Source organism: Gouania willdenowi, chromosome 19 (assembly GCF_900634775.1).
Source record: "Gouania willdenowi chromosome 19, fGouWil2.1, whole genome shotgun sequence".
NCBI classification, from domain to species: domain Eukaryota; kingdom Metazoa; phylum Chordata; class Actinopteri; order Blenniiformes; family Gobiesocidae; genus Gouania; species Gouania willdenowi.
In genome coordinates, this window is record NC_041062.1 from 12,117,028 (window position 1) to 12,139,200 (window position 22,173).

General features: G+C 38.6%; 2 protein-coding genes across 5 annotated transcripts; both read right to left on the reverse strand.

Annotated features, from left to right (window-relative positions):
- Positions 1 to 4,443: 4,443 nt before the first annotated feature.
- Positions 4,444 to 6,791, reverse strand: LOC114481645 (gap junction delta-3 protein-like). Its single transcript, XM_028476620.1, is given in 3 exon segments — positions 4,444 to 6,073; positions 6,075 to 6,434; positions 6,718 to 6,791. Coding segments are annotated over 2 exon segments (813 nt in total). The 5' UTR covers positions 6,218 to 6,434; positions 6,718 to 6,791; the 3' UTR covers positions 4,444 to 5,403.
- Positions 6,792 to 7,277: 486 nt separating this feature from the next.
- On the reverse strand, positions 7,278 to 21,018 carry top2a (DNA topoisomerase II alpha). Of its 4 annotated transcripts, none has more exons than XM_028476962.1 (36): positions 20,924 to 21,018; positions 19,750 to 19,867; positions 17,216 to 17,362; positions 16,939 to 17,029; positions 16,794 to 16,857; positions 16,562 to 16,707; positions 16,210 to 16,307; positions 15,907 to 16,119; positions 15,540 to 15,713; positions 15,169 to 15,270; positions 14,468 to 14,605; positions 14,239 to 14,377; positions 13,992 to 14,149; positions 13,781 to 13,906; positions 13,528 to 13,638; positions 13,034 to 13,139; positions 12,792 to 12,901; positions 12,611 to 12,703; positions 12,412 to 12,526; positions 12,205 to 12,326; positions 11,978 to 12,126; positions 11,669 to 11,900; positions 11,446 to 11,580; positions 11,142 to 11,342; positions 10,850 to 11,045; positions 10,668 to 10,759; positions 10,442 to 10,582; positions 10,276 to 10,359; positions 9,961 to 10,164; positions 9,673 to 9,793; positions 9,212 to 9,373; positions 8,552 to 8,720; positions 8,396 to 8,454; positions 8,190 to 8,306; positions 7,822 to 8,054; positions 7,278 to 7,713 (listed from the first exon to the last, which is right to left on the reverse strand). In XM_028476962.1, exons 2-36 carry the CDS (start codon positions 19,810 to 19,812, stop codon positions 7,579 to 7,581), a joined length of 4,746 nt encoding a protein of 1,581 aa, XP_028332763.1. In that variant the 5' UTR covers positions 19,813 to 19,867; positions 20,924 to 21,018; the 3' UTR covers positions 7,278 to 7,578. The 4 variants fall into 4 exon arrangements, with proteins under 4 accessions (XP_028332763.1, XP_028332762.1, XP_028332761.1 ...); XM_028476961.1 differs by having other exon boundaries at positions 9,212 to 9,376; XM_028476960.1 differs by lacking the exon at positions 20,924 to 21,018 and adding an exon at positions 20,585 to 20,704 and having other exon boundaries at positions 7,579 to 7,713; positions 9,212 to 9,376.
- Between the last annotated feature and the right edge of the window lie 1,155 nt (positions 21,019 to 22,173).

Below are 22,173 nucleotides of genomic sequence, written 5' to 3' on the forward strand. Positions count from 1 at the left end.
GATGGTGGTGGTGGAGATGGGGTTTGTGAATGTGGACGGGCAAGAGAGAGAGAGAGAGAGAGGTGGTATTTCTACCCTGTCACATCAAGTTAGTGTGCAGCCGAGCATGAGTGCTGAGCACACCGCCCTGGAGAGCACACACACACACACACACACACACCATATCTACACTTGAGTGCATGCAGAGGTTGTGATCTCCCACGAGGACCTCAAGGACATCAAAAACAGGTGAATGACAACGAAGGACTGACAGGAACTAGACGACATTCATCAACCTTTAAACTTTGCATTCATCCATCCATCCTTCACACTCGAATCCCAATAAGCAACACGCAGCAGAAAGATTAGGATGAAGCAAATAAAGAGACAAAAAGCCATTAGCGTGTGTGGCTAACTGTGAGATGGTTCAGAGGTCATCCTCATACAAAGAGCATCATCAGCACCGGATCAGGCCAGCATGAACACCTTTATATAACTGGACCTAAACATCTTCTTCTGAGACACGAGGAGCCGCGAGAAGGCCTTGATGTGTATCATCGGTATTCCACCCCATTTAACTCAAACGCGTGCTGTCTGTGTTTACTATGCATGACGTGCAAAAACGATTCTCCAGCTTTTTGTGAGCGTCAGAAGAGATTTTTGACAGCAAAGGAGCGTAAAGCAAAGACACCAGTGGTGGATGGATGACCTTTCAAACGAGCGTCATGTTTTCTTTTAGTCATTGAGCAGCAGTTTTAATTTTTAACAACAGCTTCAAGATTAATTCGATAAATAAAATCCAATGACATTATGAATGTCAGGCTAACCGCTAAGTCAGAACTAAATCAGTAATCACAGATGACGTTAGCTTGTGCTCATTCATTTGGCTTCATTCTGCTTTTCCATAACACATAATAGATCTATAATACAATAAAAGCTAAGATCCTCACTCTGTGTTACCAGATTAAATAATGGATTAGTTTAACCCCAATTTAAGAAACATGCAGTAATTCTCTATTTGTCTCAGGAAAGGTCTGATGATTTCTTTGAGTGGTTGTGGTTCAATCTTTATCGGTTGGACCTGAGAACCTTCCTTTGAGGTGGTTTGCAGGCTCTCCCATGATTTGGTGTTATTCCTCATAGTAGTCCAGTTTTCCCAACCATCTACAGTCACGCCGGCCAAATACGGAGTGGTTTGATCTCAAGTGGGCCACAGATTTCGGGAGTAATTCCAACATTACCATGCCCTAGTTTAGCTGATAGATACAGTACGTAAGGCACCGACAGCATCCAAGCAATAAATGACATATCAGTCCCTGCAGGATCTTCACTTAAAAATTCCTTGATTTTGTGGCTAATGATGTGTTTTTTGGAGCGCATTGCGGAATTGTTAGTGAGAAATTGCAGGAATTATAAAAATTGACAGTTATTTCAACAATTTGTGAATCAGAAATGACTGCAGTCATGACATAGCCACGGGAAAATTGTGAGCCATTGCCAATATTTGAAGGGACTGAGATATCTGCAATAGAATTATTTGGTAATTTACACAATTATAATTCTTTTCTCAGTCATTTTACTTTCTCCTGCGGGCTGGATTGTATGCTCTAAACCAGGGGTGTCAAAGTCATTTTAGTTCAAGTGTCTCAGGTGGGCCAAACCAGAAAATGACTACATTCTTGTGCAACATTCTTAACACTTTCACATGTATACATCTGTAAATATAATTCTTAAAGTGTAATAAATGACTAATGCACGTGTCAAAATCAAGGCCTACGGTCCTATTTTGACCCATTTCATAGCATTCAAGTTGGTTTTTAAGAAGATAAATTACTGGGAAAACAGTAATTATAGATATTCTACCCAGTTAATATCAAAATTAAACGTAGGGATGAGAATTCAAGTTGCTGTATATGTTCATCAGAAGATATTGATCATTCAGAGGACAAATTGAGTCAAAACTATTTGCCTCAAAACATCCTATTTATTATTTATTATTAGTGTTTTTGCACATTTACACTGAAAAAAAGAAAATGAATTGTTACACACCGCTATCATAAAATAAAGTGCACTGAAACCAATGTGTAGAAGTCTCAACGTAACCGTGACAACATAATGACGGCATTGTAACAACCGTAAGTAGAAATTAACGATAAAGCACCCTGAGTTATTGATAATGCACAAAAATAACAAAAAATAATTTATCCTATTGTGTCAGTTTAAACACTGATCTGAACAGATTATATGAAAATAAAATGCCTGTGCATACATAAATATTGCAGCAATACACACTGCCATCAAAAATCAAGTGCATCAAATAACCATTGCAACACATTGAAAGCATTGTAACCACCACTGAAATATTGCACAAATACACAAAAATATTGATTAAACATTAAAATTTTAAAAATTAAAAATCAATTTAAAATCGGCACCCAAAAAATTGCGATATATTGTGAAATTGACTTTTGTTCACACCCCTACTTAAGGCTGACATTATGCAGTCATTATCTGCCATTAGCATGAATAAGGTGTCATCATTAGGTGTTGTTCGCAAAATCATGACACCTTTGGAGCTATGTTGGCATTTTTTGGGTTAGATGGAGGGATCTAATGAGGTTCGGGTTAAGTTAGCGAAGGGTTAGGTTAACGAACGACACGGGTTTGGCCTCATGACCTTAAGTTTCATACACAAGAATCAACAGATGGTTGCCACCTATGATGCTGCATAGGCCAGAGGAACGTTTGTCAGGTTAGGTTCTAGAGCCTGCATGAGCAGAACCTGTGATAGTGGTCAAAGATCCAGCCTTGAGAGACATGCAGTGCAAAAAGATCTTTTTACTTCCTTCTCAGAGAAGCTGATGTGAAGGAAGTCACAGCAAACAGATACTACTGCTTTGAGGGAAGACTCCTGCAGCGAACCCTCACTGGATACAGAAAAAAAAGACAAGATGAAGTAAAGAGAGAGAAATAAAGAGTTAGAGAAACACAGAATATGTTGGAGACAGCGAGACTTTCCATCTCAGGGCAGACATGAGAAGATTTGCATGCAAAGAACAGATTTTCAAATCGTAATCCTTTTCGACTTTTCCACCCCTCCCCTGAGGTTGTACGAAACACATCTAGAATTCTGTTCTATGCACATCAAAGAGCTAGCCTTGCTTTGCCATCTGCATATATGATGTGTCCAGGGAGCTGCAGCAGGGGCGTAGGGATGCTTGTTTCCAAGAGGAATCCCTGCAGCAAAAATAAGCCTCTTTGTTGAGTTGTTAGATTACCTCATATTCTGATGACCCACACAGATATACTTTATGACTGCCAAACTCTTCAAAGGACATGTATGTATTTTTTTCTCCTATCTGACTGCAATTACTGCATAGATCATTAAAAGTAGAAAACAAGCTTGAAGGTACAACATCAAAGTCCAATGCTGCTATGTTTGATGGTTTCTAACCTCCTCCTTAAGAAGAGAGGTGATGAATACATTAGGGCAAAAATATTGTGCTTTGGTTTTAAACAGTCTGCTGTTTGAAATTATTATATATTATATTAAGGGGTTCAAATCAGGGGGCCCCTTCTATTTTAATGCACTGCTGCCATCTGCTGTTTGTCAAAGGTATTGAAATGAACTGTTGCTAGTCTTGTTTCTTTTGTGTAATGTAAAAAAAATAATAATAAATACATTAAGTGTATTCTTCAAAAATATGTTTCACATATTAATTATATAATAAAGCATAACAAAGACACAAGGCAAAAAACACAAAACAAAAGTGCTATTATACAAATTATTTTGTGATTTTAACAACCACAATAAATACATTTTTTGCACTTTTAGCTTTTATCTACTTTTTACCCTTTTATTTTCATAGGCAAAATAAAATAATATACATACATAAGCATTTTTTTTCTCCAATTGACAAATATAATATCAAATAAATAAATGTTCTGTAAAATTGTAACATTTCTAACACAGAGACACAAAAACCTGCTGCAATTCAATAAGAATACTAACTTCCTCTCCTTGATTTAAAGTTAAAGAAACACTAATCTGATATTTGCCCCATAGCCTTTCACCAGTGTTTCTGGTTCATCAATGAACATTTATACAAGGTCCACCTGATGGTGATTAAACTGATATATTAGTTTAACAACACATGTGGGCAGTGCTATAATGAAGGTCAATAATGACTCATTGTACATGAATTATTGGTAAAGCTAGTTTGGGGTTTTTCATTTTACACAGTGAGTGTTAAAAATGTCACCGGTCTTGTTTTGACAAGTTGCTTGACAGGTTACACACTTTAGTCCAACTTCCTCACAAACAGTCATGGTCACGCATAAATGTAGATTTGTGTCATACATTCTTTATTTGAAAAAAAAACAAAAAAAAAAAAAATCAATCAAAAAGTGTTTGAATGCAACAACAAAAAAAAAAAAAACATTTGACACCCTCAAAAAATGCATTTGAACAGTTATTTTTTGGAGTTGACTTTAAATTCAGAATTCTGACTTTAATCTCTGAATTTTTAGTTTTAAAGTCAGAATTCTGAGTTTATTCTCAGAATCCTGACTTTTAATCTCAGAATTCTGACTTTAAAAAAATCACATGTGGCCCTAATCTTTATTCCATATGATTGAAATGTTTTTCATGGTTATTTTTTTATTTTTCACAATACTAAATAACATATTTCACCCCTTCTGATAAATTAGAAAATACATTTTCTGAATACTCTGGTTTGTTTTAATATGCAAACGTTTAAAGATTAAGATATAGATTAAATAGAAAAAAGCTGAAACAAACTGCAGCAGAAATCCTTTAAGCACAAATTATCCTAAGTCCATCTCATGCTGAGGGAGTTAAATGGTCTAATAATTCAAGAAATTAAAAATAAATAAATAATTAAACTAAAGAAAAAACCCATTCAAATAAATGTACAGAAAGGTTTAGGGGTGCTAACCACTTCATCACTGTTCTGCGCATTTAGATTTATTTTAAACAAAATAGTTTGATCACATGTACATGAGTTAAATAAGCTTATAATTTATCATTTGGGCTTTAGGGTACAGCCTCAGCATGTAATCTTTTGTTCTCAGACCTTCACATAATGTGAACATTCTGCCTTGGGGTGGGTTCCTTCATTAGCAGTGTTTGGACAAACCCATACGTTTGGAGCAGTTTGAGTGCATCAAGTTTATTCCAGAGGATTTCCTTTCCTTTATCAGTTTGCGATGACTCGTCAAAACAAATAAGGCAAACAAGGCAAAACACAATAACAGTTTATCATCATATCTCATCATTTCCTTGTTTTAAGCAGTCCCCAAAGTATTGTCTTGTAATGTCTTTGGTTTTGTAATTGGAATAAAATGAAACTATGCATTATGTTATACAATTTAGAAAGTTCTACAGTGTGCATGAGTGAGCTCTCACACCACGAGGGTTCTGCTGTTTGAGTATTTGCCACTTCTGTGCTTGTAGCTGAGATTTGAGACTTTTCTACTCCTGCTGCTTCTCTGAAATCCTTTCATTGGCTTCACACTGCTGGATTTGGTCTCTGACACAGTCTTCCAGGATGGTTTCTGCTCTTCTGATTCCACGTCCTCATGCCTGACGTTTTGGAGGTTCTGACACACACAGGGGTGGTCGACAGATAAAGACAACTCTGGATCAACGCAGAACCACTTCATGGAGATGTAGACAAGTTCTGCAATGCTGGATATGGCTGATAACACCCCAACGCAAAAGTAGAAACAGAGGAAGATGGTTTTCTCGGCAGGGCGAGAGGTGAAGCAGTCCACTGTGTAAGGACAAGGGAAGCGACTGCATGGAAACTGGGCTTCCACCTTGAAACCATAAAGTAACCACTGGCCCACCAGAAAGCCAACTTCTGCCACGATACGGAATGTGACGTTAACAATGTAGAGTTTCCTAAAGTGTCGATCCTCCCTGGAGTCCTGGCTGCCAATTTGGCTACATTTGGAGTTGTCGTTTCTCTTGTTGTGGTGATGTGTTGCATACATGAGAAAAAGTAGCGACGGAGTAGCGATCAGGACAATGTGAAACACCCAGAATCTGTATTGTGAGATGGGGAGGCCATGTGTAACAGACCTGCTTGCAGCCAGGCTGAAGGGTGTTGCAGGCAAACTCCCCCTGCTCGTCCTCAAACAGGTCACTGGCCACCGTGCCCAGGATCAGCATCCGAAACACCAGCATCAGCAGGAGCCAGAAGCGACCCAGCATAGGCGAGCGCGCCTGGAGGGTGTCAAAGAGTCCACCAAGGAACTCCCATTCACCATGGACTGCAGCACCGTCAGGGACGACTTCTTGAAAGTCTGGAGGTGTTCCTTTAAGTAGCTGACGTGATTGCTGACTCAGCCAAATGGCAAAAAAAAAAAAAAAGAGATCCTTCAGTCTTCAGTTCACACATTAGTCTTGATTTAGTTACTTTGCAAATCACCTGAAAGAAAAGGTATACTATTAGAATAAACCAGTTTAACTACAAAAGAAGTCACAATAATGCCAATATTAGCCTATTGCATGCACATATTAAATCCACATTAATAGAATAAACTTTTTTTACAACATGTTAGAAAATTCCTTGCGCTACTTGCCGTCTATTCTGCTACAGTACTTAAGGCATTCCATTGAAAAGACAGAACAGGTTTAGTCTGAGATTGTATCTGGAGTTGGCAGCAAAATTGAAGCTCATTCAAAATGTAATAAAAACATCAAGTTTGTACCGCTAAATCTTTCCATTTTCCTTCAAGAAGGGAGAAATCCAATCAGGTGCATCCTATTGTGGCTCACCCTTAGCACAGCATCCAAATTCCATATGTCTGGAGGTTTTGACAGGGTTTAAGATTGAGAGGGCGGGAACACTGAAGGAAATTCCTGCTCAGATGTTTATCCAAGAAAGGCAAACTCTTAATGAACATTCAAAGTGCTTGTTAATACAGGAAGGATCTTTTTACAAAAATAAACCAACATGTCAGTGCAATCAAGACGTTATGCAACTTACAGTATATAAAGAAAATGGAGGGACATAGTAACATTGTGGAATGCTGTTGACCTTTAAACTAACTAAACATATTGTAAAGTTGTCAAATGGTAATAAACTACCTTTCCGTGAGAATAAAAGCTCACTGTAATAATCCCGTATTGTGTTACTGTAAGGTGCAAATGAAGCTCCTCCCTCTAACTATAACTTGAATAGCTTCATTGTGTCAACTAGAAATACAAACAATCACATTCCAAGGGATGGTAACTTGAGACAAAAGTTTAAAAGATGAAAAGGCTGAAGTTTATACAAAACACGGAAACTTTATTTGACAAGATAACATCCAATGAAATATTTACAGGACAAGAACAATAAAGACAGACTTCAAAAATCGATAGCTTGTGAGTAAAAACTGACAGAAAAACAACAACCAGCATTTGAAACTAACTACGTTAGAATCGGCTTTTCATCACATTGCACAGTGAACCTTTTTTTTTTTTAAAAACCAAACACCTTGAAATGGGAACAATACAAATGTGAAATCCTAATAAGATAAACTTCTCAAAACAACTTTCACTCTAATGCAAAATTAAAAGTTATAGGTTTAAAAATCTTCATCGGAGTCTGAGAGCACGTAAGTGACAGGTTTCCGTGAACGAGCAGGTTTGTTCTTCGGGGCCACGGGTGATGCATCACCCAAAACATGGAAGCTATCGTCCTCATCCAACTTCTTTGTTTTCTACAACACCGGGACAAAAAAAAAGGTCAAAACTGGGATGATACTGTATTTGATGAGCAAAAAACGTGACTTGATTCCTGATGAGCTTTTAGTGTAAAACAGACCAACCTTGCTGCCAGCAGTGGTCTTTGCTTTGAGGCGTGCCATGAGGTCGTCTGAGCCTGTGTCAGAGTCGTCAGTGATACCTTCCTTTCTTTTTTTCATTGGTTTTGCCTTTGTTGTAAAGGCTTTTGCTTCACCCTCAGAGTCACTAGAGTCGAATGATGGGATCTTCTTGGGAGCCGCACTCAAAGAAACTTTGGGCTTGGACAGAGTATCCAGAATCGACAGTTGCTTTACACCTGAGACAAAACAGGTCCAACTCTTTGATTTTGGATCCAATACTTCACATATTTACTGTTGTTATTTTACACACCCAATAACCCCAGATTTGCTGCCGTTTCAGACCTGAGCGGCTTGCGTTATTGTTTTCATACCTGCTGACTTCTTTTTGGCCACAGCAGGCTTTTTGGTTGCAGCAGCTTTCTTAGGCACTGCTCCCTTTGTCTTTTCTTGAATTTTCTTGGTTGGAGGCGCCTCATCATCTGACTGAGCTGCGAGTTTCAACAAAAAGCATAATATTTTAGCTTAACACCATCTGGCATCAAAGCACTTCAAACTAATCTCTGATAAAAACACTTACAGCTTGTTTTGCCGTTGGCTGGTTTCTGTACAGACTTGCTTTTTGTTGTTACTTTCTTTCTGTAAGAATACATCATTAAACATAATGAATAAAAATGTTTCAATTCCTTCTTATCAAAGCATGGTTTTTGTAATTCCTGCATCATCGTCTACTCACTCTGGTTCTAGCACTTTAGTAGGTGGCGAGGGACTGGTTTGAGATACGGTGCCAAAGTCTGAGGCAAAGCTTGTGTCGTCATCACTGATGACAGTTTTACGCCTCGGAGCTTCTTTTGTCTCATCTTTAGACTCATCTTCACTGTCGGACATAATGTACCTCACGGCAGCTGGAGCGAAACAAATTCAAATCAGGTTTTTTTTAACAATGCTATACAACAGCTACAGATAATCAGTGAGATCAGTACTTCTCTTGGCCACCTGATAAGGCAGAATGGGGCTGACTATAAGAACAGTTTAATGCCACAGTTTATACTATGTTCTTTGCTTATTAATTGTTTTTTAAAACTTCACTAATAAGAAAATATGTTGGAGTTGATCATAATCTTTCGGTTGATGTAACTTTGAATAACCCATGGTTGGTAACATAAAAAGTGACATACAAAAATCAGAGATGCATAAAAATTAAGTGTGTTCATGATAACTTTTTCTTGTTAGACATGTAGCTTTTGAGTTAGTGAAATGTGAAATCAGAGATACAGATGAAACAGCATTGCAGTGTTTACTCCTTATAATAAGGAATGTAAAAGCGAACAGACAAACTGTGAGAACAGAACAATGAAGCCATTGCTCTCCATTGATAGTTCCGAGGCAGACTCACCTTTATTTTTGCGTGTAAGCTTTTCTTTGGGAACAGGCTCCTCCTCTGCCTCCGGTTCACCATTAGACACACCGTCAGAGTCAGAGTCAAACCACGGGTTGGTTTCCGTTTTCTTCACAATGGGCTTGAATGCAAGGGTGGTCTGCTTGCCAGTTTTTGATGCTGCTGTCAAAGTGTGCACGCATTAGTCGTCTTTGTTTTCCTCATTGAAATGGCTGATTATTTGAGGTGTTAATGAAGATTGGTCACTCAAGTGTTTATTATCAAACATCATTATCAGACTTATGGTCCCAAAACTTTTCAAGTCAATCAATACAAACTGGTTTCTGGGTGAAGTAGATCTGATGAGTAAGTTTTTTAATATATATATTGAAGTAAGGTGAGTTATTGAAAACTTGATTCTCAGCCTACACTTGTGTTGGAACATGTTTACTAAGCTGGCACACTTGTGTAATTCTCACCCTTCTCCGTTGCTTGAGATTTGGCTTTCTTTTTCATGCGTGCAGCCAGTCCCATTTCCTCAACCGGCTCAAAATTCTCTGCGTCTTCGTCAAACTCCATCTTCATCACCAACTCTCCACTCTGCAAAGATCAAGGTCAATTTAAATCACTCGAGTCTTGTTCAAACACAAAACAACAAAAACAATGACAGTAAACATTCCTGAAGTGAAGAAAAACAAACAACCATTTTGGTTCAAACAATTTAGTTATTGTGACGAGGCTTTGGTTATTTGGGTTGCATTACACACCTGGATCTTTCTTCCTCTCTTGGGCTCTCCTTTCTTGACAACGGCCTTCTTGTTGGCCTCAGCTTTCATGGCACTGGTAATGCGTGGAATAACCCGGCGACCTTGTGGTGTTGGCAAAGTTTCTTGCTTTACCTTCAATGCTCTACCCTTTCCTTTCCCTTTAACAGGCAGAGGCTCTACCTCCTTTTCTTTTGCTTCCAGGCGCTAAGCACAAGAACAAAAGAAATTGCATGATAATGAAGTGATGTCAAAGTTATGGCGTAGAATGTTGTCTCTCTCAACACAAACTCATCGTATATATATCAATGTTAATACCTCAAGTTCTTCGGAAAAGGCCACAAGGTCTTCCTTCCACAGATCTGATGGAGACTTCTTCTTCAGTGTGTCCAGCTCCGTCAGCTACAGAAACATATCAACTATTTGAAACATTCAAATAAAGTTTGAGGGTTTCACATGATTTCAGCCAGACCAAATATCAAACCTTAGCATCTCTTTGCTTGCACAGCTCCTCTTTCTTTTCCTTGGTCAGAAACCACATGGGCATGCTGAGCAAGTAGTTATAGTCAGGCCCACTGGTGTCCTCTTTTTCTTCTTCGTTCTCTTTGTCTTCCTCCTCCACATCCTTATTGTGGGACATCAGATGCATTCATCTTTAGATATTTGTGTAGTTAGTTACAGCTGAAAACAATCCTAATCTGGATGCGTACCTTCTCCTGAGCCTGTTTCCAGCTCTTGACTGGGTCGGAGTCGTAACCCATAGTTTGCAGCATTTGAATAAGTTCCTTTTTTGGCTTGTTCTCTGTGCAAAGTGCAGAAATTCACCACGTTAAAATAAATTACATAAACTGTTGTGGATTTGGGACTGCAACAGAATTAATTGCCGACTAACCAATGACCAAGGTGCCCTGGATTTTCTCCAGGATGAAGCGGGCCTGGTTGGAGAGTTTGGCGCTCTCGGCTCCAATCATCCCAGTCAACCAGTCCTTCCTTAGGACGTAGTATTTAGACCTCAGCTCAAAGAAGTCCTTGAGAATCTCTTGCACAGTCTCGTACTTCTTTAAGCTTCCTACGTGGTCAAAGAGAACCTGAAAAAAAAAAAAGAGAGAAAAACAAAAGATGAAGAAGCATAATATTTCTAACATTGTAGATTTTCTTTTTGTGGTATATTAGGCAACATTTACCATAGAATTACAAGTGAGGGGGTTCTGCAGCTTGAAGACTTTGTGAAGGCCGGCAGCCTCGGCCTCCCGTAGCTTCTCCTCCGTCATCTTGACCACAAAGCGCACTGTAGTGTCAGTGTGGTAATCTTTGTAGTCAGTAATCAGAGCGGAAACCTTGTCTGTGCCGTTCAACATCGGCTCGAGCACATTCTCCTTGTAGGTCTAAAACACATAAAAACATGCGACGTTAGACATTGTATGTGGCATCAGCTACAGGAGCTTCAAAGCCTAACCACATTCACACAACCTGATAAACATACAGTACCTGTGTCCAGGTTCTGACTGGCAGCTCAGAGATCTCAATGGTGGTGGAATCAATAATGGCCACTTCTCCACTGTTGATGTACTGGTTTTCCATCACCTGGTCAAGGGTGCCTTTAAAGTTTTTGTAACTTGGAAGCTACAGGGAACAAAAGCCACATTAGTCATGTATTTTGCGAACAAAAAGACATCAGCAATGTTTTTCTTGAATCATTTCCTGCACTCACCATTGGCAGAGGTTCTTCGCCGTTCAGCATACGATGAATGTTGCTAATGAGCTCACGTACATCGTAATTGGGAATCTTGGTTGCCCAGCCTGTGCCGATGCCTTCAGAACCATTGACCAGCACGGTAGGGATGATGGGTATGTACCACTCTGGCTCGATGCGCTGGTTGTCATCGTAGTTGTACTTGAGAAGATTGTCATCAACGGGTGGAAAAAGGAGGCGGGCCAGCGGGCTAAATGTGGACATTTTTATTAAAGTCAGTACATAAAATAAATTATAAAAGGCTTGTAATAATGAAATGCTGCTGACCTCAGCATGGTGAAGATGTATCGAGGGCTGGCAGAGTCTTTGCCTCCGTGCAATCTAGTGCCAAACTGTCCCAGTGGCTGCAAAAAGTTCAAGTTGTTGCTGCCCACAAAGTTTTGGGCCAAACCAATAATGGTCATCATCAGAGAGTTCTGAAATAAAGAGTAAGAAATTTTACTCAATGTACTACTAATTTAGTGAACACTTATGTGATATGATCATCATCGTACCTCTCCATGATGGTAGGCGGACATCTCTGCCACTGAACCGGCCAGCTGTGCCACCTTCACTTCTCGCTTGTCGTTTCTTTTAAAACAACAGAACAGCACTTTTCTCTGGCCAGGCTTTAGACCTGAAAACACACACATGCATATATTCACTTATCATACTTCTCTGCAGTTTAAAACGTGCTTGCTGTAAATCAGACATCCACGCACCATCTACCAGGCAGGGAAGGGAGCGCTCATTGTCTGAGTTGGAGAAATGCACCAGCTCTTTGTTGACAAAGTCGTTGTAGGAAAGGGACGTTGTGGATTGACCGTAAAGATAATCCTGCAAAGCAAACACATTCACATGCATTTATTGGAATAAATGCCTTTTCGTGGCCAGTGTTTCCACAAACGTTTGGGGACGTACCTCAGGCAAGTTGTGCTCTCTGCGCTGGCGCCGGTTATTCATGAAGTTGGTGAGCCACTCTTTGCGTTCCTCCACCTTCTTTTTGCTAAAGGCCTAGTCAGAGAAATAGAAACCATTTAAAAACAATTAACACCTAAACTGTAAACCTCAACCATAACAGCTAAACAGATTAGCATCTTACCAGGGTAATAGCTTCATCGTCCTCAGGTCCACCATACTTGAATGGAATGCGATGTCTCTGCATGTCTGAGAAGTACTCCTTGGCTTCCTGTGATGTGCTGGTACCCAAACCTGAAGGAACACAAAGGAAGAACACTCTAGCAACAATAGAGAAACATCTGGGACACCCACCCATACAAACAAGAGGGAATGATGAGTAGCTTACTTGTTAGTTTTACTACCACACAGGGGTTTGTCACAAACCTTTGTAGTATTTGATCTTCCAAGATTTTGGGTTGGTCTGGCTCTCCTTCCATTCATTGAATTCAGGCAGGCTGTAGAAGGACAGCTGGGATTTCTTGAAAGATGCCTTAAGGACAACAAAATATGTGTCAGTGAAAACTAGAAGGACAAAACTCAGAAGATGTCATTGTCTACAAATTAGAATGATAATTCCTTTTTTTTAATAAAATTGCTGAACAATCACAATTAAACCATCAGGCCAGGGAACAGATTGAACTTTGAGTAATGTGCAGCTTGGTCACAAGATGGCACAGTTGTTGCAATTTTGGGACAAGCCAGTTATAACAGATGCTCCTCAATTTGGTTGTAAGAAATTTAAAATGAAAGCATTTCACAGCCATTGAAATGTCAAAGTTCTCACAGATGTTCCAATTGGAAGAGTCTTGACAACAGCAACATTAATGTTTTGTTTTAGTGTTGGATTAATTTTTTTATTTTTTTTTTGCTAAACGTACTTTGATGATGGGGGTGATGAACTCTTCCAGGAAGTTGTGGCGAAGAAGTGACGGCCAGTTGTGGTGAATGAAATTGATCAGCAAACCCTTAATGTGGGAGCCATCTTGATCCTAGAACAGAGAGCCCAGTCATTCTAAATGAAGGAGAAAGGTTCAAGACGTGTAGCACATAATGGTGCATGCAAACAATGACAAATAGCTTGAAAATGTGATTACAAAACAAAGTCAAAGAAAAAAAGATCAAATTGAAGACCTGATCTGTCATGATCATGATCTTGCCATAGCGCAGAGACTTAAGGGATTCCGGATCGCTGTAGTTCTTCTTGTACTGAAGACCAAGGATCTTGATGATGTTGTTGATTTCAGCATTGTCCATAATCTGTAAAAAAGCCCCAAAAACATCTGAAGTTGTTGTTTGAACTACATCAAACTCAAGGATATTAACACAATCCTATCATTCTGACCTGTTTGTGTGAAGCCTCTCGCACGTTTAACATTTTTCCCTTGAGAGGAAAGACACCATAGCGGTCTCTCCCAACCACTCCCAGCCCAGACACAGCAAGTGTCTTGGCCGAGTCTCCCTCAGTTAGGATCAGCGTGCATCCAACGGAGTTCTTCCCACCTAACAAAAAAAAAACAAACTAGGCAATTACAAGATGTTTGCTTTTACTTTCATTAACCACGTTTTAACGACAGTTGAAGACTATTAACCAGCGTCGTTGGCATCATCCAGTTTTGGCACTCCTTTGATTTTTGTGTGTTTCACAGCTGAGCATTTCTTGTTGAGCTGCGACTGAGCTTTGAACTTCACCCAGTTCATCACGCTTTCCACAATACCAGATGATGTTGCCTGTGTGGAACAGAAGATGAAGTGAAATCAGTGAAACCTCAGCTGATTGACCTTTGGAGGAATGCAAAGTATGGGGCAACGTATACACACCTGTTTTATGAACTTCTCGGTGAGGTTACAGGTGGACCCAAATTTCTTCTGGTGCAGCGTCATGTTCTCTTTGGTCTGAGAGTCGAAGGACGGGTTCTCAATCAGGCAGTTGATGAACAGCCACATGTGGTTTTTGATCTGAGTAGATTAATGTGAAGCAGAGTCAAGTCATTGTGCTTTGAATTCATACATTTGTGGTTTTTTTTGTAAAGATCAGTCCTTCTTGCCTTATCAGGAACATTTTCCAAAAAAGAGGAAAAGGAGGTATGTAGGAGACCAGTGGGTGGGGTCCGCCTCAGACCTCCCAGTGCCTGCCTGGCCTCAGTTCGCTATTATACAGTAACTATTATTTCTCCCCTTTTCTGAGGATTATTTTCTTTCTTTATTCCCTCTCTTCTCTCAATTTTATTATAACTACTTTGTATTTATTGTTTCTTTCCCCCACGTATTTGTCTAATATGAACTTGTTATTGTCTCCTCCCCTAACCCTCGAATAGCACAGTCATTATTAAAATACCACACACACGCACAGTATCATAAAGTATAAAATTTGTAAATAATACTGTCCATGGTAACCTGTCAGCATTTTTCTCCTTGTTTTTTTTCCTGTAATTGTCTCCGTCTTTGTGTTGTATGTGGCAAAAAATACAATTTTGAAGAGAAAAAAAACCAAAACATTTTCCATATATAGAGAAACTTACCTGAAAAGGTTTCACGACAACCCCAGCTTTGTTCTTCTTCTTCACCACATCAATGAGCTTGGAAACCACCTGATCAGTCACATAGTCTGTGTGTCTGCCTCCCTGTAGTGTGACGGAAAAATTAGGGCCCATTTGTAGAATTGACTGACATTAGTCTTAATCGGAAAAGGCTTTAAGTAGCTGGGAGAGCAGCCAACCCTGTACTTAGCTATCAACAGAAACTAATATTGAGGTTCAATTCCCAGCACTCTGCTACATAACTGTCCTGCCATTTGGCTTCATTTACCAGCAGAATACTTGGATCTGATTCAGCAAATACTTTAGCAGATTTGGAACTCAAAAACAAAGGATGTAAAAGTGTAAAGTATTACCTTGGTTGTGGCGATACCGTTGACAAAGCTGACTTGCTGGAACCCTTTCTCACTCATTGTGAGGCACACCTCCCAGCGCTCGTTCACAACCTCGTGGATCACGTTTAATGGACAACCCAGCTCGTCCACCTTGTCCGATAGGTACATGTCCACATAGCTACGGAAATCGTTAATCTGTACAGCAAAAAAAAAAAAAAACACCATAATTGTTTATGTTAATGTGAAACTGACAGATATGTGCATCTATTAAACTAATGAGTTTCAGCAAGAAAATGTCTTTGATTAATTCTTCATTACTAGACCTTGTGGATGATGCCACATTTATTAGCAACCAGCATATCATTTTTTTGTTTAAATTCAAACTTACCGGCAGCTTCTTGCCATTGAAGAAAACCCGAACACCTTTTGTAGACCCGGCGATATCATAGGCTCTCCTGGTCAACAGGGCCACTGTGTCCTTGTCAAGGACGGTCATTTTAAACTTGGGCAGATCAGGTTTGAAAGTGATGCGGGTGAACTCCTCTCCATCAAAGGGCTTGATGGATTCATTACCAGCTCTGCCCATGTTATCGTACCAAGTCTGAGGAGAACACAAATCGACTGTGAGCTTCCTCTTTACAATTTACAATCGGTCAAAGAATCCAAAATGGTGCTAAAATCTCAGTTTTACCTGCTTGAAACACTTCCTAGATTCTTTGCAGCTGGTCTCCACGGTGAACTTTGTACTAAAGATGTTGCAAAGCTTTGCACCATATCCATTACGTCCACCTACAGAGCAATTATAGGTGATGGGACACAAAAAAAAAAAGAAGAAGCTGTGTTCAACAGTCAAGTAGTGTCTGTTAGTTTTAAAAATGTCACAAACAAATAAAAGAATGAGGGAAATGACTTGTAACTCATCATGATGTGTTTTTAAAGAGACGTTCAACAGTACAACTGGTAAACAGTGCCGGACATTTGAACTGATATTCAAAAAAAAAATATCACATCGATATTAATGTGTAATGTAACTTTAATCCCACCTGTGACTTTCTTCTCATCATCGTCATAGTTACTGGATGTAAGGAGCTGTCCAAAGATAAGAGCTGGCACATAGACCTTCTCCACTTTGTGCTCCACCACCGGAATACCCTTTCCATTATTCCATACACTGATGGTGTTGTTTTCACTTCAGAAAAAAACAGAAATTGTTATATCACTAAAAGCTATAATAACAAATAAAGGTACATTGCTAAAATGTTTCCAATCACTTACACATCAATGTTGATTTTGATGCAGGACATGCTGCGGTCCCTTTGCTTGTTGTCTGCTGCATTTACTGCAAAAGGGAATAAAAGGTTGAGTGAAAGGAGAAAAAAAAAAAACGGTGTCATAGAAAATAAGAAAACCGTTCACTCACCGAGGATCTCATCAAAAATCTTGTAAAGGCCAGGCACAAAAGTCACTTCACGGCAGTTCAGTCCAGCGTCCTCATCATACACCCACATTTGCTAAAGGAAGAAATTAAAAACTTTCACCACCTTTTAAATCCCTTTTTTAAGACCAACAATTAGCTCAAAGTTGAACAAAGAAAACATACATTTCTTCAAAACATCCAAATCTCACAGTAAGAGGTAAATTAATCTAAAATAGGTTATGAAATGTATTCATTTGTAAAGCAGAGTAGGACTTCTTACTTGGTTAACAGGCTCCACAGAACCTATGTAGGTATCAGGCCTGAGCAAAATGTGCTCCAGCTGCGTCTTCTTCTGATAGATCCTTTCCACCGAAAGCCGTCTGGAATCCTTTTTGGTCTTTTCAATCGGTTTGTTTTCGAAAAATGCCTGAAATGATTTAAAGAGAATTATTACACTGTTTTGCACTTTAGTTACAAGTAGGTTCCACTTTGTGTCAGTTGGGTGTAACGTCCACACAAAAGTTAAATTTTATTTCACCTGTTAAGGAAAACTGTTGCAAGGCTTTGCAACATGAAAACAAGATTTATTCACAATAAAAATTCAAATAAAGTCAACATTTTTAAGTGAATACCAGCTACAATAATAATAATATTGCATTAGTTTGATTAATGATTCTGAAATACACTAAATCAGAGCACACACCCATCCAATAATATACATTATTTTGTTGACTTTGTGTGCACTTTTCTGTTTAGATATAATTTTTAGTTACATTGAGGACATTTAGAAATTGAAAGTTGATTTAAAAAAATAATGTACTGATCCATCCATCTTCTTCCGCTGGCGATTATAGATTTACTGCGCTATTAGTGCGCATGCGCCTGTAGGAGGCTTGAAAAACAACACGCCAGTCGATAAAATGGATGGATGAATGTCCCGTACTAACTATTTAACTCTTTATTGTGGATTTCACCTTAATGCGAAATATAGCATTTACATTTTCATTAAAGCTACCAAAACTGCTAAGTAGGCACGTTTAATCACGTGTTTTAGTTAAATTGACGATCACATGTACAACATGCAATGCGTCCAGCAACATTACAGGAACTAAAACAACCATTTTAAACGTCGAAGGCAACAATTATTACACAACGAAACGATGCCGTCACATTATTTAAGGCCATGCAATGGAAGATATCGCAAATAATCTGGTAATGAGTGTTAAAATGAACACATAGTTTAGCAGCACGTTTGCAACAAAAAAAAAAAAAAAACATAAGTCGGGGAAATATTATGTTACCTTGAGTGGTTCCGCCATTTTACAAACAAGAAATCCCGATGCTTGATGTGATTTTAATGTGGTTAAAGCAGGAGCTAAGAGTAAACACGGACTAAAGCATCAGTCGCAGTGGCTGCCTAACACTGACTGAGAGGAAGGAGAAAAAACGGCTGGTTTGAAAATTCAAACCTTTAATAAAACCTCAGCCGCCAAAACTTTGGACCAATCGACTCACAGAGCTGCTTCTTCTTTGGTCATTTTTACGGCGGCTAACATCCGGTTTGTTGCATTACCGCCCCTACTGTTCACAAGTGTGGAGCAGGAGGACCTTTATCTCTCTAAAAATTCCTACAAACTTTGGTCTTTGGTTTTCAAAGTTTTTCTGATAAAAAAATAACAAAACTATTTAATACACTAATTTTGTTTTTTAGTTATTTGTTTTTAATTAATTAATATAAATATACTAAGACGTTTGTATGATGTGGATGACCCCTGGTGTTGAGTTGTTATATACTGTTCTCTATATACTGTTCGTACAATGCTGTTGCATTTAATCAGAATCAAAATCAGTTATACTTTATTTATCCCAGGGATAAATGCTCCAGAATATGAATTTAAAAAAACACTAAAACATAGAAAAGGAAGAAAGAAAAGGAAACATGTAATTAAATAAAAGACCTTTAATTACATAGGGATTAAATACAAGTGCGCAACTCCAGTAAAATAAATAAAATAATGAATAATAATACAAATATAATACAGATACAAATACAAGTATAGTATAGTGAGCCATCTACCAACTACACTGTAAAATCAAAAAGCTGTGGTGCTAAAGTGATGAATTGTACAAATAAAATATGAATAAATAAATAAATACACTGTTTAATTAAATATGTTCATCTCATTTGAAAAATGAAATGGGGAAAAAAACATGGCTTTGTTTTTAAATATCTACACTTGTGAATGAAAAAAGTTGCCTAAATTAAAATTAAGTTATACAAAAAAAAAAACATTAAAAAAAAAAAATCACTATTTGATTCAATGAATAAACCTATAAGCCTTTTCACACTCTCGCTCTGGTTCAGTTCTCGCGCATGAGGTCAAAGATCAAGAGGTATACACTCGTCATAGCTGACAGTGTAAACAGCGAGTCTGACAGAGATTTACATAATTTTTTTCTCCGTTGGAACATGGATTCTTTGAAAAAAAAAATTGCGGAAATATCGGTCTCCAAGGTAGAAATGCCGAGTTAAATGGTAAAGCTAATGCTGCAAACAAGCTAAAAATTCAGGTTTTTCCTGGCTTTTCAACAGTGACCAATCAGCTAAACAGTGCTGTTTCACTTATCGGCCTGTCCATCTTGTGCCCTTCTTTCAAATTTGTTAAATAATAGCTTAATAAAATTAATCATGGACCTGGTTAGTGAATGATGTACCCCGTAAATTTACCTTTTCAAAGTGAGAACTCATACTGTCCGTTTCACACACGGAAATCTAGCACAGTTACAGTACAAGCTGCACATCTCCTTCCTCACCTCATCCTCTGGCTTATGGTACCTCGTCCTCATCCATTCAGTCCGTCTTGGTCCAGCTTCCATGGCCGTGTTTGCACTTGTCAATGTCTAATCTGCACCCGGAAGAAAACTTTGGAAGCTTGAGAGTAAAACACAGAAGTAATAGAATTTCATTACTCTGTGACAAAGAGTCTAGCTCCGAGTACGCAACCGAGTAAAAGCTTGAAAACCAATAAAATCTAGGCCGTGGCTACGAGTACGTTAAACGTATCCGTAGACTGCCACTCTATGGATACGCAGCGCCCCTCATTGGCCAGTTTAGGTCAGGTTTAGGTTGTGTTTTAGCTCATATTTATTTTTAGCTACCTCGCTAACTATTTTATTTTAGCCCTAACTGTAACTCTATTTCGAACCCTAACTGTAACTGTACTGGAATTTGCCATGTAAAATATGTTAAAATGAAGAAAAAAACTTTTTGTCAAATGTGGGATTTGAACCAACGCTAGCACAACACATTAGCAGTGAGCACAGCACCTTCGACCACTTCACTATCTCAGCACAGTGCTAACCCTACTAGAACTACTGACCATAAAATGCAGACATAGTTCTCCCCTGATCTGTTATAACTTGTGGCCTTATATAAAACTGTTTTTCCACCATCTGACCAATTAGTACAGCCAAAAACACGGTAACAGTTCACCATTTCCTCTCAAAATTCGGGATTTGCATGTGTGTGTGCTAATTGTAAACCTGCTGCTTATCTCCAAAATGGCGACTTCCGGGTTGATGACGGGGCGTGAAAACCCTCTAGTCACACTTCACAGACATACACCCACAGCTTTATGTTGAGTCATACCTAATTCAGAATCATTGGTATGGATGATAGTGTAGTCCAAACAGGGTAATTTCTCATACGTAGTCTGGTAGGTTCATTTTTCTGGGCTGAAACATTAACTTCCAGAGAATTCGGTATAAATCGAGGAGTTTATGTTTGCACAGTCGGATCCGTCGGTCTCTAGGACCCATTGAACTAGGACCCTACCCTTTTTTTTCGCAACAGCACCAACTAAAGGCCGGATGTTTGGGAACGCAGGTTTATGAGCTGGACTTAAGTCTCAAGAAGGATGGCGATAAGCATATATATATATAAATATTAGTTCTGAATCGTATTTACTGTAAATGATGCCTGGCATACCATGTGATGTGATGAGAAGAGTGGAGAGGAGAGGCAGGGGTGGTGGAGCAGCCCCGGAGCTGCGACGCCTTCAGGGACAACAGGCAAACTCAGACTTTTCAGGCAGACGACTTAACGTTTAACCATGTTAAAAAAAAATTGGCGGTTAATTAAAAATAGCAGATATATGCTAAACGTAGGAGGTGTTAATGCAATAGTCAGAATTTTTTTGTCATTTGTCATGTAGTTTTTTTTGTCATTAAAGCATCAAAAAAAATTGAGCCCCAAGCAATAACATTGCATTTTTCGTAGTGGTTTAATAATAATTTATCATTTATATAAAATCATATAAAATATATATGCTCCGTCAATGTGTTTTTATGTTTTTATGCTTTAATCAGCTTATGAAATAATGACATTGTTTGGTGAACTGAGTAACTACATTGTTAGTGGGAATATATATATATATATATATATATATATAGATATTCATTTATTTGTTTGGTTATTCTATACAATAACAGTATATAACAGTGTGAAATAAACCAGTGAGAAGCTTGCATAGATTATATTTGGACACAACACATATTTGGCAGGTTTTGTATAAGGTTAATAACTGAATGTTGATTGCATGATCATAGGTGCTAATACATATCAATTTTCAAGGATAATCCAAAACTCACTGGGTCCTAGACCGATTGCTTCCGGCTGTGCAAACATAAACTATTGCCGGACTTGTAATCCACAACAGTCAGTTTAGATGTACAGAAGATGCACAGAACAGGAGCAAACATCTATATACCGCTCCAGCTCGCACCACAGGTACAAATTTGCACTTGTGTTAAATCTAAATGTTAAATATTTATAGTGCCAATTACAACAATAGTTATCTCGAAGTGCTATCAAAATATGTTGGTGATAATACAGTAAGTGGTTCATACATGTTCTATAGAGGTATGCACTATGCTTACTGTTGGAACTTAACTATTGTTTTACTTTTGTACGTGTGTGGAAAGCATGATCAGATACGTAGGTATCTATTAAATGGCCACGCTAAAGCTTTCAGGAAAATGTTTCTGACTCGGGATTGTGATTGGTCTTTTTTATTCCATGATTCTTCCAAAGTATATGTTTCAGGAAAATTCCAAACCCAGATTTGATCAATTTTGGTTTCACCTTGAGTTTTGCCTGAAAAGCCATGGAAAAACTTCCTGGATCCGCGTCAGGCTGATTGGACATAAAAGACACATAAAACACATAGTAGACATCTG